The 15,587-nt window shown below is 33.5% G+C and overlaps 3 protein-coding genes across 4 annotated transcripts; all 3 read right to left on the reverse strand.

The window, feature by feature from the left end:
• Window positions 3,760-5,106, reverse strand: LOC104772522 (zinc transporter 7-like). Its single transcript, XM_010497124.1, has 3 exons — window positions 4,490-5,106; window positions 4,250-4,399; window positions 3,760-4,093 (listed from the first exon to the last, which is right to left on the reverse strand). Exons 1-3 carry the CDS (start codon window positions 5,096-5,098, stop codon window positions 3,788-3,790), a joined length of 1,065 nt encoding a protein of 354 aa, XP_010495426.1. The 5' UTR covers window positions 5,099-5,106; the 3' UTR covers window positions 3,760-3,787.
• Window positions 5,455-7,959, reverse strand: LOC104772528 (protein ABHD17B-like). 2 transcript variants are annotated; one of them, XM_010497131.2, is made up of 6 exons: window positions 7,537-7,959; window positions 7,048-7,084; window positions 6,732-6,968; window positions 6,227-6,274; window positions 5,749-6,125; window positions 5,455-5,639 (listed from the first exon to the last, which is right to left on the reverse strand). In XM_010497131.2, the coding sequence occupies exons 1-6, from the start codon at window positions 7,848-7,850 to the stop codon at window positions 5,567-5,569; spliced, it is 1,086 nt and encodes a 361-aa protein (XP_010495433.1). In that variant the 5' UTR covers window positions 7,851-7,959; the 3' UTR covers window positions 5,455-5,566. The 2 variants fall into 2 exon arrangements, with proteins under 2 accessions (XP_010495433.1, XP_010495438.1); XM_010497136.2 differs by having other exon boundaries at window positions 6,732-6,963; window positions 7,537-7,552.
• On the reverse strand, window positions 11,813-15,268 carry LOC104772537 (putative pentatricopeptide repeat-containing protein At1g13630). Its single transcript, XM_010497142.2, has 4 exons — window positions 14,799-15,268; window positions 12,539-14,679; window positions 12,362-12,446; window positions 11,813-12,223 (listed from the first exon to the last, which is right to left on the reverse strand). Exon 2 carries the CDS (start codon window positions 14,596-14,598, stop codon window positions 12,619-12,621), a length of 1,980 nt encoding a protein of 659 aa, XP_010495444.2. The 5' UTR covers window positions 14,599-14,679; window positions 14,799-15,268; the 3' UTR covers window positions 11,813-12,223; window positions 12,362-12,446; window positions 12,539-12,618.

The raw sequence follows: 15,587 nt of genomic DNA on the forward strand, positions 1-15,587 counted from the left end.
CCCCCCCCCCCCCCCAATGATCCAACAACATCTTGAACTAAGCTTTCTCCTATATATTCATTTGTTTATAATGCAAACTAAACTAAATCGCTATGTTTTCAATTATAAAAGTAATAATGAAGATTATATATCAACCGTTTAATATATAAACTATATATATTGAATGACTCAATTTGTGGCCGAGATTAGAACATGATTTTGCTCGGAGATGTTGTGGTTCAACGATAGTTATGATTGTGAGGGCAAGGACATCCACTAAAACATAAATATTTTATTCTTCTTACATAAAAAAATATAATTATAGCGACTATAGTTTTAATAGTCAGCGAATAAGGCCCATTAAAATAAAAAATATATAGAACAGTGGCCATATAACATGTTTTTGGGTCTTCAAATTAGAACAAATTTTAGTCCAGTTCTATGACAACGTGACAGTCCGTGAATGATTGAGTTTTTTTGTAAAAGACACATTTTTTTATTTCTTCTATTGTTCGATTGAGAATATATGGAAATTTGGACATTAAATTATATATTAATTAAATAAAATGTTTGTGTACTTTAATTAAGTAATATGTTTGTTTGGTTTTTTTTTATCTTTAATGTTTTTTTGTTTCATAAAAATTTGGCATTGTATTTTGAATTTTAGTATAAGGTTTTTAAGTTTGTAATTTAAATGTTGTTTTTTAAAGTTTTTAAAATTGTAATATTTTAAGATTATTATATTATTAAATCTTATAATCTTAAACATGTTCTCCCAATAACCAACTTCTTAACAAAATATCTAAAGTAATGATTTTACATTATTTTCATAATATTTTTACTCTAAAAACACCTAAAAATGTTTCCCGAATGCAGAAGCCTAAGAGCCGAAGAAGAGTTTGATTTTTCTTTTTGTGCCAGAGCCGGTTTCTGTCAACCGAGTCGCACATATCATTACATAAAAGTTTAAAAAAAAAAAAAAACCATCAGATCATAGTTAGTTTAGAGTTTATATAGCATAGATTATGGTTGAAAATATTAAAGACACACATAAAATGAATAAACCAATCACCACGTCGTTTGGTCTGAACATATATTTTAATACAATATATTTAAAATAGTATTTTTAAGAACAAAAAAAAAATTATGAAAAAATAAGGAAAGTTTACATTAAACTAACTTTGAAAACTTTTGTATTTCTAAAGCCTAATTTAACTCATAAAATCATATTTACAATTTTTGGAAGAATGATGATTGGTATGACTGGTAAGGCTTTAAAAAAAAAAAAAAAACTGGTAAGGCTTAAAAACTTTATTTCCTGCAAAAAAATAATCTTAAAAAAATAATGTGCTTAGATTGTGAGATTTTTTTTCTTGACCTCAAATTATTTTTTTACACTGATTTTTACTATAATATTTAGTGTTATTTATTTTTATTTTCTATAAATTAAATTTTCATTTTTCAATAACAAAACAGATAACTTGTGGTTTCTATTTTCTTGCTTTTAGGAAGAAAAAGACAAAAGCCTTAGATTTTTCTAACCACTTAACCTACACTTTCTTTTTGTGATAAATTTAATTCCTTTAAAAGCCATAGATTCTAAATTAAGACACCTTATTAAAGTTTGACAAAAGAAAAAAGACACCTTATTAACAAATATGTTAATTTAATTAAAAATTTACAAGCATATCTATCATATACTTACCAGCCTTATATAATACACCTATAATTGTATTCTTCCATCATTCCATCGCAAACTAAACGAAAGTTATCCACACCTCAAATTCTACAAACGAATTCGGTTCAGAGCTAGGAGAAAAATATGAATAATTTTCGTGTAACCATTGCAGTGTTTTTGGCCGCTCTTGTCTTCACCGCGACTTGTATATATTTAGTTTTTTTTTTTTTTCGCAACCTCAAATTCAGTTTCACCTTTTTGTTATACCAATAAAAATATTTTAATATGACTTTTTTTTCTCTGGCAGTTTCAAACTCTGTGGTGGAGGCTAAGAAGAAAATGATCACAATTTCATTCAAATGCAAAACGAAATCGGACTGTTTGAGAAACATTGCTTGTGAAGCTTGTACTGATTGCCGATGTGATAAAGGATTATGTAGATGCCATGGTTTTGGTGGAAAGTCAACAGCTGCGCCATTAACTGCTTAATAATTAATTTGTCCATTTTCTTTTCAATAATTATCTTTTGTTTTCTTGTCATGCAAAATAATAATTAAAAAAAAACCTTCAGTTAATGAAATAAAATATCTGATTTTTAGTATGGTGAAAAAATCGTTATACTAAATGAAAAATATGCAGCTGTATAAGTTAACATAATTCTTTGCCTGGAAGTTCAGACTTAATCATTATGTTATTGTTTAGAGTTGATAAATATGAAATTGTCTAAAAAATTTCCTAGCATTACATGATCTATCTTTCATTGATACATTATTTCATTTATTTTAAATAAAACTAAAAGTAAAAGATAAAACTGAAAATTTGATAGATAAAATTGTATAGTAAATAGAAAACGACAAATAATATGAAACATAAATTTAATAACAAGTAAAAAACCCGGAGGAAGTAAATATATATTTCCAAACATACAAAAATAGAAAAGGGATCACTCTCTAGTTGACCATCTTGAGGCCATCATGCTCCTACAAATATTTGTTGTTCTTTGTCACACTACAATAGTTACAAACCAAGCTAAAGTTACATACAAGGCGCCGTTCATTTTCAACAAAAAGAATCAGTCTCAAAATTCAGAGAGAAAATTAACAATCTTGACGTAATTATGGCTATGTTAATGGCCGTTCTTGTCTTCACCGCGACCGATATCTAGTTTCTTTACCGTTAACGCAATATTTTGCTGGTCGACCACTTTAAACAATTTGTACAGTTTAAAAAAAATTTAATTGCATTGTTTTTCATTCTTATTTTGGCAGTTTCAGAGTCAGCGGAGATAACCAAGGGGGATGATGTCAAAATCTCATTTAGATGCAAAACAAAACAAATACACAATGTTTAACGAACATCGCGTGTGAGGCTTGTGTTGATTGTCGTTGTGATAAAGGATTATCTATGTAGATGCCATGGTTTTGGTGGAGAAATTACCAGTCCAACCGCTTAATTAAGTCATCTTTCTCCTAAATTAATGTTCTCTTTTTTTAATAATGTAAACGAATAACGAAAAGTTCAGTAGATACAACAATGAGGACTATGCATGCATCAATATCAAACATTTGTTACCAAGGGAATAAAACGTACGTGTGTTAATTAGATGATAAGATTTTTTTTTTTTTTTGAACAATATGATAAAACGCACTGCAATACGAAAATCATATGCGTGAATCAGATATTACCGGCTTAATTGTTATCAAATTTATGAGATTTTCTTGCTATAAAATCAAAGATATGCGGGGTCAAACAATTGAATTAATGGGTCAAATATCCGGAGTTTGTTGAGATTTTCTCTATAACCGATATTAGTTATATCTTCCTTTTTTTGTGAAACAGTTAATAACATGTACAATCATATACTCGAAATCCTGACATAACTTGCTCATTTACGAACTGAGCGTAAGATCTACTATATATTTTTTGTTTTCTGAAATTACTTTTTCTCTATAAAACCATAATATTTTACTAAAGAAAATTATTAAACATGAGGTGGCTCAAGTTAAAACAATTTTTTATTGGCTCACTCAACAAATGGTGAGACGGTTTACGAATGGACTAATAATCCTAATAACCTAAGAAATTATTATGTAATTTGGCATACATGCAATTTCAATTTTCAACATTTTTCTAAGCCCATTTGGCCATTAAAGACATTCCTCCGGCACCTAGAAAAACAGCAACATAAGCCATTGTCTGAAGCTTCATATTTCCTTGCAACTTTGGTCCCAAAAAATCAGCACCCAATAGATCAACAAGTGCCATGTAGTTCAATAAACCGGCGGAACATGCGTTTAAGACACCAACTACTATCAATGCCGTTGGACTCGTGGGGCTGTATACAGTTTGTAACAACATTCCGAGAACGATCCCTAATGGTGTCGTCACCGAGAAAAAAAACCCCATTGTCCAGCTTGTTTTCTTTCCATATTGCGCCTTACAAAAAAAAAAAAAAAAAAAAGAATCTATAAGAATGAGTTGGTACAATAATCACTTGATTATAAACTAAATTATTTTTTGCTGACGAATTTATGTTTGTAAAATGCGATTATATATACTCCGCTAAACGATTATTAAGTACAATTGTGCTACCTGAAGAATGCAACCGCCAAGCCCCATTCCTTCAAATAACTGATGAAAACAAAGAGCGGCGATGAGAGAACGTATGGTACATTTGTTATCGGAAGCTCCCATTGCAAGGCCGATTACAACGGAGTGCACTACAATTCCTAGCTCCAAAACCTAAACGGATTAGTTTCAAAATTAGGGTTCTATAAGAAATATTGTAATGTAATAAATTTTAACAAAGGAAATCAACAATAATGGGCCTACTTGAGCAATGACTTGATGCCTAATAAGCTGAGATTTTGCGTCCTCGCGATCGGCAGCTATAACCCCGTTTTCTTTCTCCAATTCCTTTGATCCGTTCTCTAGGGTTTCAACGACATTCGCTTGTGATTTAAGCATTCTCTTCTTATGCCAACTCATAGCATAAGAATCCACCATCAACGTCATCAAAGCCGAGAGCATAGCGATAAAGGTCGTGAATGGAAACTTCTTCCACGGATTTCTTGGTAAGCAAGGGGAATTGAGATCATAAAAAGAGTCAGGTAATACATGCATATAACCCGTCGCCAAGATCACTCCAGAGGCCAATGCCTTGACGATCACAAAAAGATCTCGGTCTGGTCCTAACGCCGGAACCCCTTGGGTGAACAAGGGTAAAGAAACACCAATTATACTTGCCACTAAGATAGAAAAAATAGCTATGATTTTGAGTTTCGTCGATTCTTTGCTGTTGTTACAAAACGATGCGTGTGGTCCGGATTTGCATTGTGGAACGCTTGCGAGCTCGGCATTTTCAGCTAGAGAGGTTAATGTGAAGGAGAGAAAGAGTATTGCAATGATCATTAGCTTGTAAATTTGATGAGTAGAAGCCATTTTGTTTCTTTTTATGGTTTTGAGTTTAGTGTAAAGTTTGTGAGGTTATAGGGTTTGTTTATATAGAACGCGTAGCCTTGCAACAGAAGATCTCCTGTGAGTGGCGAGGATTTTGGAAACTTGTGTCTGGCTTGTGTTATCTCCGCCGCACACACACTTCTTCAACAGAGCTTGGTCAAATAACTTACCGACTGTTGTGATGTGGCGCTGATGTGGCCCTGATGACGTGGCGCTAAGGCATTATAAATTTCTGCGGGACAAATAGTTTAAGAGAATGAAAATTTTAATCAATTTTTATTAGATAACTAAATCGTATCATATATGAACATCTACATGTTAATTTGTAATAACGTTTTCGAAAGAAAATAAAATATGTTCATACAAAAGATGTGTTTCTCTCTTTTCCAAAGAGTCTAAACAACGAATCAGGAAAAAAAAAAACAATATTGTGACAACTGACAACAATCATTAAACCTCTGCAACTGCATTCTTCACACAATCAACATTACACAACCGAACTGATCTTACTATTTCGCCCAACCTACAACAAAAGATTTATGTAGTAAGATCTTCTGTGTAACAAAAGCTAAAGTTGAAAAAAAATGAAATCATTTGATCATCAACGGTTAAAATACTAATTAACTACTAACCTGTCGAAGCTATTCCTAGCCCGATCGGAGCTATCCACACTGTTTCTCGCCTTCCCATACCGATGATCGGTAATAATGTACTTTCTTGATCTGTCTCTAGCAGTAACACATTCTGTGCTATGCCTAGATCCAATCCAACTACTACTCTTTGTTGATTTGTCTTTTTTGTGGTCATCAGCCAGTGATTGGCGCCGCAAGTTTTGAATTGGAAGCTTCTCAATGGCTGAAATGAACTTTCTCAAGTGAGGTAAGTACTGAGGGGACATCTCAAGATCACAATGGCCTCCTCCTTTAAGCCATAAGGGTTCGTATTTTTCTTTGCATAGTTCCCATAACTGTTTTCCATGTGAAATATTCACCACATAGTCATCTGTTCCCTGCAAGGAGAATTATACCAAGTTGTTATTATAATCTCTTATATATAAATATAAGAATGATTACTGTATATCAATATACTGTGATGTGAAAATAGACTTACATGAATCACAAGAACAGGACACTCCACGAGATGAATTTTGTCAATATTCTGCAGTACCAAACCAATGAGATTATCCTTATTTTGGGGGTATATATGTTAAAATCATATATCTTATATTTTTACACACTCATCATTGATCCCATAAAGGTTTACCATACCAAATCGTTTATAGATGTAAAGATCATTGATCCCATGAAGTTGTTAATAGATGTACTTGCCTATGATGTTTAAATTTTAGAAAATTAAAGAAACTTATAATATTCAATGTCAATATTTTGATATTCTAATAGAATAATGTAACTCTAATTAAGAAAAAGATATTTAGAAGATAATTAAGAAACTATACTGTCAAGTAATTTATAAAATATCACATAATACGATCCTAGACTGTACTAGTTTCTTAACTAGATAGAAATCAAAGCTCTAGCTAGAGACTCAATATTAGGTCACAAATCGATGCTGAGATCTCTCCTTTAAAGAAAATATAATAAAAGAAGGATCAAACCTTGTAAATGTCGAACGAGAAGGAATGTCTGAAAGGGTACATGACGCGTAGACCGGACAAAAAAGGACTATGAAGAACAAGTGCTCGGAGACATGGAAGACGAGAAGCAAGCTCAAGGGACGGTCCACTTCCAACGGATTGTCCGTACAAAATGATACATTCATCTTTTGTACCATAAGTCTTTCTTAGCCAATTATAAGCTGCTTCTATGTCTGCGTACGTCTCTTGCTCGCTTGGCTTTCAAAATTACGATCCAAATTAAATCACACGCGCTAACTCCAAGCGTTATTTAAAATAATCGGAATATATGACTTACCTTACCAGAAGATTGCCCATATCCTGAGTAATCATATCTGCAATTATCATCACAGAACCCATATATATTGTTAGAACCCAAATTACTATAAATTTCGGTCGTCTCAGTAGTAAAATAGACCATCCTAAATTTTCAAAAAATATATAATTATTAATAAATTATAAAGAAGTTATGTGTCTTACATAAAAAATTGACAACAAACGAAAAAACAGCTAGCTAAGACATTTGACGAAATATTTTTTTTAGGGGGTTAAAAGTACTTATTTTATTGAATACAATTTGGAATCCTATGCTATCCTAACTAATTAACCTAATATTGAGAAATCATAAATAAAAATTTTGTGATGACTAATGCACCATCACTTTTTTTTTGGATTAAATAAAATCTTGTCCCTTTTCAAAATATAGAATGGAACAAAAACCTAGAATCAAAACAAGTGAACTTAATGGATTAATACATTATTATGTGATGCAGATATAAAAACTAACCCCATGATATTGACATTAAGTTGAATTAGCTCGGCGAAGATGTAGAAAATGTGAGCAAGATCGGCGGCGTTGCCGTGAGAAAACAAAACGGTGAGTTTAGCGGTTGGATTCTTCACATACATCGCCACGATCTCATTCCCTCTTCTTGTCCGTATCTTCACAACTTCGATGTCCTCATCTCTGAGGTGATGATGCTGCATGTTCGTCGATATCCTCATCTTCCCCGTAGATTCGTCTCTCACCACCGTATACGACGGCGGAGTTGGTGGAAAGAAAGCAAACTTCGCAGCCATCGTCGACGTCGCAGTTCCCATTTTACTTGAGATTTTTTTTTTTTGTTTTTTGAAAATAGAATGGCCTATGCGATAATGATAGATGCTATGCAATAATCTATTAATTTATTTATTCATAATATGGTTAGAAATAAATTCTACGTTTTCCCCTTTAAATGCTCTTTCTTTTTATATAAAGTTTCCATCTAAATATATATGGCTAAGATTAAGGCTTAACATACTATATTAATTTCCTTAAACTATGCAAAATATTTCTCTTTCATTCTTTTATAAGTTTCTCTTATTAATTTGGAAGTGATATACCATATATAAGTATATAGCAAAATGCGTTTGACCTTCATAATCATGTTTCAGAATCGTAAAAGCCAAACATTATGTCAAGTGTCAACTGTCATAAGATAGTCGTAAAAAACATAAATAAGGATGTTACTTTACTTATCAGTATAAAAAGACATACATGAGGATACACACGCTCAGTGTTCAAGTCTTCTAGATGCTACTTTATTATAAAAATGAACAAATTATTTATTAATCAATGAAAGAATATAAAATATAATCTAATAAAGGGAAACAATGATGTGTAGTGGAGAACAGATAACTCTAAATTAATTAGTAATCTATTCGTTTGGAGGGAAAGAAAGCTAAATCTCATCATTACTTAAGGAAAATTCAAATCAATCTTCTCTTTTGGAATTACACGAGCAATATCTTTATGGGGTTAACGAATTATAAATTCAAATTTTGTTTATTTCCATCATTGCATGCTTAATTAACGACATGACGCGTCCGTATAATTGGGCCTATATGCATACGAATAGCCCATTATAAGGTCTCAAATCATCAAACCAGTTTTACGTAAGACTTTCTCTATGTGTGTACAAGTTAGTAGTGCCAGTTATTTTCATTAAACCCAGGCCCGTCTCTACCCCATGGCAGAGTAGGCAAATACCATGGGTCTATCACAAAATTCAAAAAAAAAATTTAAGCAAAAGGGTCCAATTTTTTCAAAAAAAAAATTCATTAAGGAATTTTAGATTTTTTTTTAATTGGACAGAGGTCCCGTTTAAGTTTAAGACGGTGCTGATTAAACCTGATGAATTTTCGTAAAACATATTCCTATTTACCTGAATTTTCTTTAAAACCTGATGAGGTTACATGGCTCAATATTAGGTTACATGGCTCAAATCATCTTCAAATTTGTAGTACAGTAGTAGTATTATAAAAGTGAAAAAAACGGATTATTAAGCTTTTTTGCAGTTTCACACAGATTACAGACTAATGATTTAATCGAATTAACTCCAGATGATCTACTGTAATGATACTAAGAAAAAAAATATTATGTTATGAACTCCTGATCGGGTAAAGCAATTAGGTACGTAAATTTTGGTGCAATGTGGGAGAAACAGCATACACAATATTGATACTAACAAATATACACAAATTCCAATTATGGAAGTTATATAGACCATAGGTTACATTCCACACCCACTGATTCATCATGATATGTTTCTTACGGTCCATTAACTAATTAATAACTCATATTTGACCGACTTCCTTCGATCTGCCGATTAGAATTTGTGGTTTTTTGTCAAGTAAAACTTATGAATAAAATATTTAAACATGTAATTAGCTAGTGGCAACTTGAAAGTCATACAGCTAATCTACTCATGTTTTTACTTGACTTAACAAATTTTAGCTAGGACTCAGTATTAAATATATTATAGTTTAGTTTATGGGTGTGTTTATATTTTAGTATAGATAATTGAGCAAGTTTTACTTTTATTGTTCTTGAACCTGAGAAAAGTGGTAATATAGTAAGAGACCAACACAAAACATGCACATCTGTGAATTGCATTTTACGTTATGTTTCTTCTCTTTATTCGATGTTTTTGGGCTACCCAACGTAAATTCTTGCTTTTTCAGTATCATGTGTATTTGTGACTTGTGAGAGGGAAAAAAAAAACTCGGAGATCACAAAAGTTCATTCCAGGAAAATAAATTATGTAAATACCATTTGGAAGGCAAAGTATACTTATATATTGTGGTGTCTTCTGGCTAGTTTTCTTTCTGGCCGGCTCCAAAGTATTCATTTACCCAAAAGCTCATCCTGAATGGCACTTCTAGCGATTAATTTGATTAATGATTATGAGATTTCTACCGATTTAAAAATGAGATTGGAAATGCTTTACACAAAATAGATTAATGTGTTAACCCGAGCATTTATGCACTATATATTCCTTTTTCTTAATTAAGTTCCACTTTCCAAGCAATTCATTACTAATTTTTTTTTTTAAAGCAATGTTCTTGAATGGTCGTACATCATTTTGACTTAATAAACACCCTTTTCTTTAATGTATTTGGTCAAGAAGATGTTTCTCTTTAAGATATTCTATAAGTTCGACAAAATAATTTTTTTTTTGTTTTACATCATTCGGCCATATGTTTTTATGATAGTATTGTAAGCTTATTTCGAAATAACAAAAGTATATTTATATTTTTACTATGGCATTTTAATAAAATATAGACTATGCTCATTCACTCGATATATATATTTTTTTAATCTAGCTAGTTGGGTTGGCTCACTTAGTTATGGGTGTGAACTTGGATCTCATGTTGTACGTAGTTCACAGTTTCTTACATCTTTCGGTAATTTTACGCATGTCCCAATATCTATGCATGGCAGGTTCCCAATAGAGACACATGGCTTATAGTAAAGTAAGTAGATTAGATTTGGCATACTCTTGGTCTTGGGTGTTTTTCTTCCCCTATATAAACACTAGTTAATCTTTTTCTATACTTCATCATTCTTTCGTAAATTGATCTCATAACATATTTTGAGAGCGCTTTCGTATCAAAGAGAAGAAAATAAGAGATGGCCAATATCACTTCGAGCTTTCTGTGTTTGTTGATTCTTATATTGTTTTGCCTCTCCTTTGGATTTTCTCCTCATGGTTCATCTCTCTCTTTTATTTCCATTTTCTCTAATATTTCAATCACTAAAATTTGAATGTCGTGAATATTGGAAATAATTATATAACTCATAATTTATGAATTATACGTAAAAACATGCATTATGAGAATCGAACATTCTAAAAGCTATTTATTCATTTTTCCCATTTTGCATGAATTATATATACTTGCATGCATGGTTTATAGTAAAAATGCAGTTATATAAAGTATGTCCTCTTTTTTTCATCAGGACACGAGGATGAAGTGCCAAGAGTTGACGATATTTCAAATGCAAAGGTATTAGTATTATTGTGTTCCCCTAAAAATTACTTTTAGGTGTTTTAATTTCTTGAGCAATGAATACTTATGGAATCAATATCCAAATTAGGCAAAAATTGCGAATTTCACATAGGGACTGCATTATACCTCAGTAGTTTAAGTTTCGACGACATACATATACATGTAAATAATCTAATAAGGTTGATGATAATAACTAGCAGGTTAAGAAGCATCTTGATGATGATGGTGATGCAATGAAGAAGGTGCAAATAGGAGGAAGAAGTGGAGAAGAGTTTAGTAAGGAAACGACAAAGATGATGATGAAGAAGCCAACAAAGAAAGAGACAACTGTTGAGGAAGAGGATGATCTCGTTGCGTACACTGCTGATTACTGGAAACCAAGACACCATCCTCCCAAGAACAACTGATCAAATTTGTCATATTCATATAAAGTGCTCCATTATTATTCAATATTAATATTATAAGATATCAAAATACATATATATCATGGGTAACAGTGAGCTTTGTTTTTGTAACATCGATCGTTCTAAAGTTTTCTATGAAAAGTGGTACGTATAGTATAAGTGTGTAACTTAGTTGTGTTCTCTCATTTGTCGATGCCGTACAATAAACAATTTACCATGTTTGTGATTTACAATTATCAAGTTCAAGTTCTGATTTTATTTTCTTCTTGTGGACACTGTATGCATAGTCTTCGTACATCCGAAAATCTTCTGAGAAAACGGTCCAAAACATAATGAACGAATGTAGTTCCTTCACTAAAAGTTATGTGTGTTGATCTTGGTACAAACAAATTAATGTTTTTCAGACAGACAAGATATATGCTCTTAAATGAGCAAGACCATCAAAACATTCAAGTGACAGACTCACAGTAAGATTCTTAGCTATATCTGGTCGAAAAATGGAAAAAGCTTTTTTGGTTACAAAACTAGATTATGTATTTTCACCCGTCTTGGTTTGTAGTTGAGTGGGCTCCGACTCCCTATACCCTCACAGAACTGAAGTAACCCTTTTGTCCACTTCCATCAAATACTCTTATTCGCTACCAATCAGGTTATAATTGAGGTTGTTGTCACTGACCCGACCATTTCGACTCCCCGCCCGTTTCAAGCAAATCTGGGGATGATTTTACCTTCCAGAAGAACCTGACGAAAACAGTGTTAGACTCAAGCAGCAAAACGACCAAGACATATGCGTTTGGGTTGGGAAAAAACTCAAACTTGACAAAAAAGGGAAAGTATATGTAAAGAGCACTATGCAAATGGTTAAGAAGCATCACTTACCGCAATCCTTCAAGGAAGTTAATGTGGTAACACTGTTGCCTGATGATACTATCCAATAGCCGAGACTATTCTGTTAACTGGAACACTGAGAAACGGGAATAGAACATCATCAGATAACTAACTATGAAACTTATGTGGGCTTCTTTTTTACAGTAAGAGTATAGTAATAACAATTACCTCATGTAACAGTTTCTCTACTGAAAGTGTGCCTTCTGCAGTTAGCAGATAAGATGGGACAACAGACAAACATTGACTGCTTATTGATCAGGCAACAAACCCGATTTGATGGTCCAGGACAGCAATTCATCTGATGAACTGATCATCATTTGGCAAATGTCCAAGTCAGGCGAAATACCCTGGGATAACATTAAACGGAAGAAGAGTTTGCTCTCATTTGCTAAATGTCTCCTACACAAACGATTGATCACCGCACTGTAATCCCTGATGGAAACATCGAATCCTCTGTCCAGCAGCTGATGAAATAGACTCACTGCCATTTCAGGGTCACCCTTTACACAATGTGCCTTGATCAGTGTGGTATAAGCAAATTTGGACAGACTAACACCCTGCTTCTGGAGTGAATAGAAAAACCTGTCAGCTTTCTTTATGTTACCGTAGACACAAAGGCTGTCGATTAGAATATTATAAGTAGCAGGCGTAGGAACAAGATTCCAAGAATACATTTTTTTCAAGAACTCAAATGCTTCCGTTGAATGTTTAACTCTGCATAGATACTGAATAATTATATTGTAAGTGATCTGATCTGGAGTTATACCTTCAGATTCCATGTCTCCGAGCACCTGGTAGCATTTTGCGAGTTTCCTGTCACTGAGTACCTGGTTGCATTTTTCGATTTTCCAGCCGCTGCAAAGTCCTTTAATAATCACTGAGTATGTGACATTGGTTGCTGCGATTCCTACTGTTTTCATCTCCGAGCGCAATTCATCTATGCTTTCAGTATCTCCACAGTTAGCGTATGCATCCATCAGTGTAGTATAACTCACAGCGCTTGGAACCAATCCATATAACTTGATGACATCTAAGATTCTTCTAGCCTCAGCTATATTCCGGATTTTGCAATACCCGTAAATCAAAGAATTGAAAGTTGCAACGCTAGGAGTTATCCCACTCTCAATCACTACCTCGAACAACTGTAATGCCTCCTTGATGCAACCAGACTTTGCATACCCGTCAATGACGATATTGTACAGAATAATATCCAGTGTGTTACTATTTGAAATCAAAGAATCCAGAAGCGCTTTTGCCTCAAGCAACATGCCTTTCTGACATAAACCAAGCAATATAGCACCATGTGTCCTAGAATTCGGAAGAATTTCGGCGGTACACATCTCGTCGTAAAGCCAAACAGCCATATCAAATTCTCCTAACCTGCAGAGGCCGTGAATCACAATAGAATATGCCACGAGATCAGGTCTCAGACCATTGGCTTCCATATCATAGAATAAGGACAAAGCTTCACTGATTCGTCCTGCTTTACATAAACCATTGAGCATTACACTGTAGGGGATGATACTGCAAAACTCGAATCCCCTCGACAACATATTCTTCAGCAAAATTAAAGCCATATCAATATGTCCTAATTTACATTGCCCACATAGTAATATTGTGTATGTAATAACATCAGGACTCAAACCTTTATCCAGCATATCTTGAATAACCTCCAAAACCCCACCACTGATCATACCAAGAAGATGAAACCCTTTCGCAAGAATATGGTATGTCACGGAATCAGGTTCCACTCCATGCGTATTCATGTCACTAACCAATTCTAAAGCTTCTGCGACAGAACCAGCTAGACAGAGTCCGTTGATGAGTATATTGTGACTATATACACTAGGAACCAATCCACATTTCAAAACTGTACAGAGAAACGACTTGGCAATATCTACAAAACCCAATTTACAGTAACCTGACATTATACTATTAAAAGAAACTACAGAGGGACCAGTATCTTTCCGCTCTGAAGTTCGGAGGAACGAAACTGCATCCTCTAGCTTTTGTTGCCTACACAAACCATCTACAACTGTTGAGTACGTGTACTCGTTCTTATCATTGATTTCCTTGTACACGTCCCACATCTTATCTGTTTCTCTAAAACTATACAAAACAGAGTTGTAAGACTGTGTTGACACTTTCAAGTTGAGATCCTTCATCTTTTCCAAGATATAGAGAGAATCATCTACCAATTTAGATCTCGACGCAGTAAACAACAACATATCCCAAACTACTCCTGTGTAATTCTCACTTTCTGAAGCGACTAGAGAGAACTTTACAAATCAAAGAAGCTGAACCACAACCTAAAAGCAAATCATGGGAAATTAAAGCAATAAATCAGATTCATGAAAACGCTAAAGTTTCCTCTTTTCTCCAGTAATTGGCACAAGTCTTGAAGACAAAAGAAATGAGAAAGACTTGCCTTGCTCTTGGAGCAGTTGTTCCAGAACCATTTGAAGCTCTTTGAAACGTCTCTGACCAGCAAAAATATGTGAAACCAACAATGTAGAAAAACTGGAATGACGAAACCCATAAATATCTCTCAGCTCTTTGAAAAACCAAACCGAAAGATCTGAGCTTTCAGCCATCAATTCAGCCATGATCTCTTCGACATGAACATCTCTCAGTTCCGAAACCAAGCCTCGGAAGTGATGCCCGTGAAGAAACTCACGGAACCCAATCTTCTTCATCCCAGAGAGAATCTCTTGGTAGAAGTCTCTGTGACCGGAAGTGGAATTGGTTGTGGGTAATGACTCATCGTCGAGTTTTGCGACGGAGAAGGATGATTTAGTGGATAAGAGAGAAGAGAACGGAGAGAGGATACGACATACTTTGCTTGAATTGGATGCAATCCATCTACGAGAGAAAGGATGATTTAGTGGATAAGTGAGAAGAGAATGATAGTTTATGAAACACAATATCATACATTCACTATTTATAATTGGCAAAATACACGTTCAACACTATTTGACACTATTTACTTTACAGTCTAACCCCTCACCTATATATTATATTTACGAATGATGCTATCGGAATTATAAGTTTTTTCCTTTTTTTTTTTTTTAATCTTCTTCGTTAATGTTTCTCTCGTAAAAAGATTAAGAAATGCTTAGTTTCCTGTCTACGATCATAGTAATCTTCCAAAAATCTGTGCTGAATTCTAATGGGTCGATGGTGGATTGGAGATTAAGCCACAACGTATCCATGTATA

Source organism: Camelina sativa, chromosome 3, assembly GCF_000633955.1.
Source record: "Camelina sativa cultivar DH55 chromosome 3, Cs, whole genome shotgun sequence".
NCBI classification, from domain to species: Eukaryota; Viridiplantae; Streptophyta; class Magnoliopsida; order Brassicales; family Brassicaceae; genus Camelina; species Camelina sativa.

Bases quoted from the DNA above. Each gene is read 5' to 3' on its own strand.
- LOC104772537 (XM_010497142.2), bottom strand. From the start codon at position 14,598: ATGTTGTTGTTTACTGCGTCGAGATCTAAATTGGTAGATGATTCTCTC.
- LOC104772522 (XM_010497124.1), bottom strand. From the start codon at position 5,098: ATGGCTTCTACTCATCAAATTTACAAGCTAATGATCATTGCAATACTC. The intron at 4,400-4,489 runs GTAGGCCCATTA...TAATCCGTTTAG, and splicing joins GGCATCAAGTCATTGCTCAA to GTTTTGGAGCTAGGAATTGT. The intron at 4,094-4,249 runs GTAGCACAATTG...TTTTTTTGTAAG, and splicing joins TTGGCGGTTGCATTCTTCAG to GCGCAATATGGAAAGAAAAC.
- LOC104772528 (XM_010497131.2), bottom strand. From the start codon at position 7,850: ATGGGAACTGCGACGTCGACGATGGCTGCGAAGTTTGCTTTCTTTCCA. The intron at 6,969-7,047 runs GTAAGTCATATA...TAATTTTGAAAG, and splicing joins ATGGGCAATCTTCTGGTAAG to CCAAGCGAGCAAGAGACGTA. The intron at 6,126-6,226 runs GTAAGTCTATTT...TTCTCCTTGCAG, and splicing joins GTCCTGTTCTTGTGATTCAT to GGAACAGATGACTATGTGGT.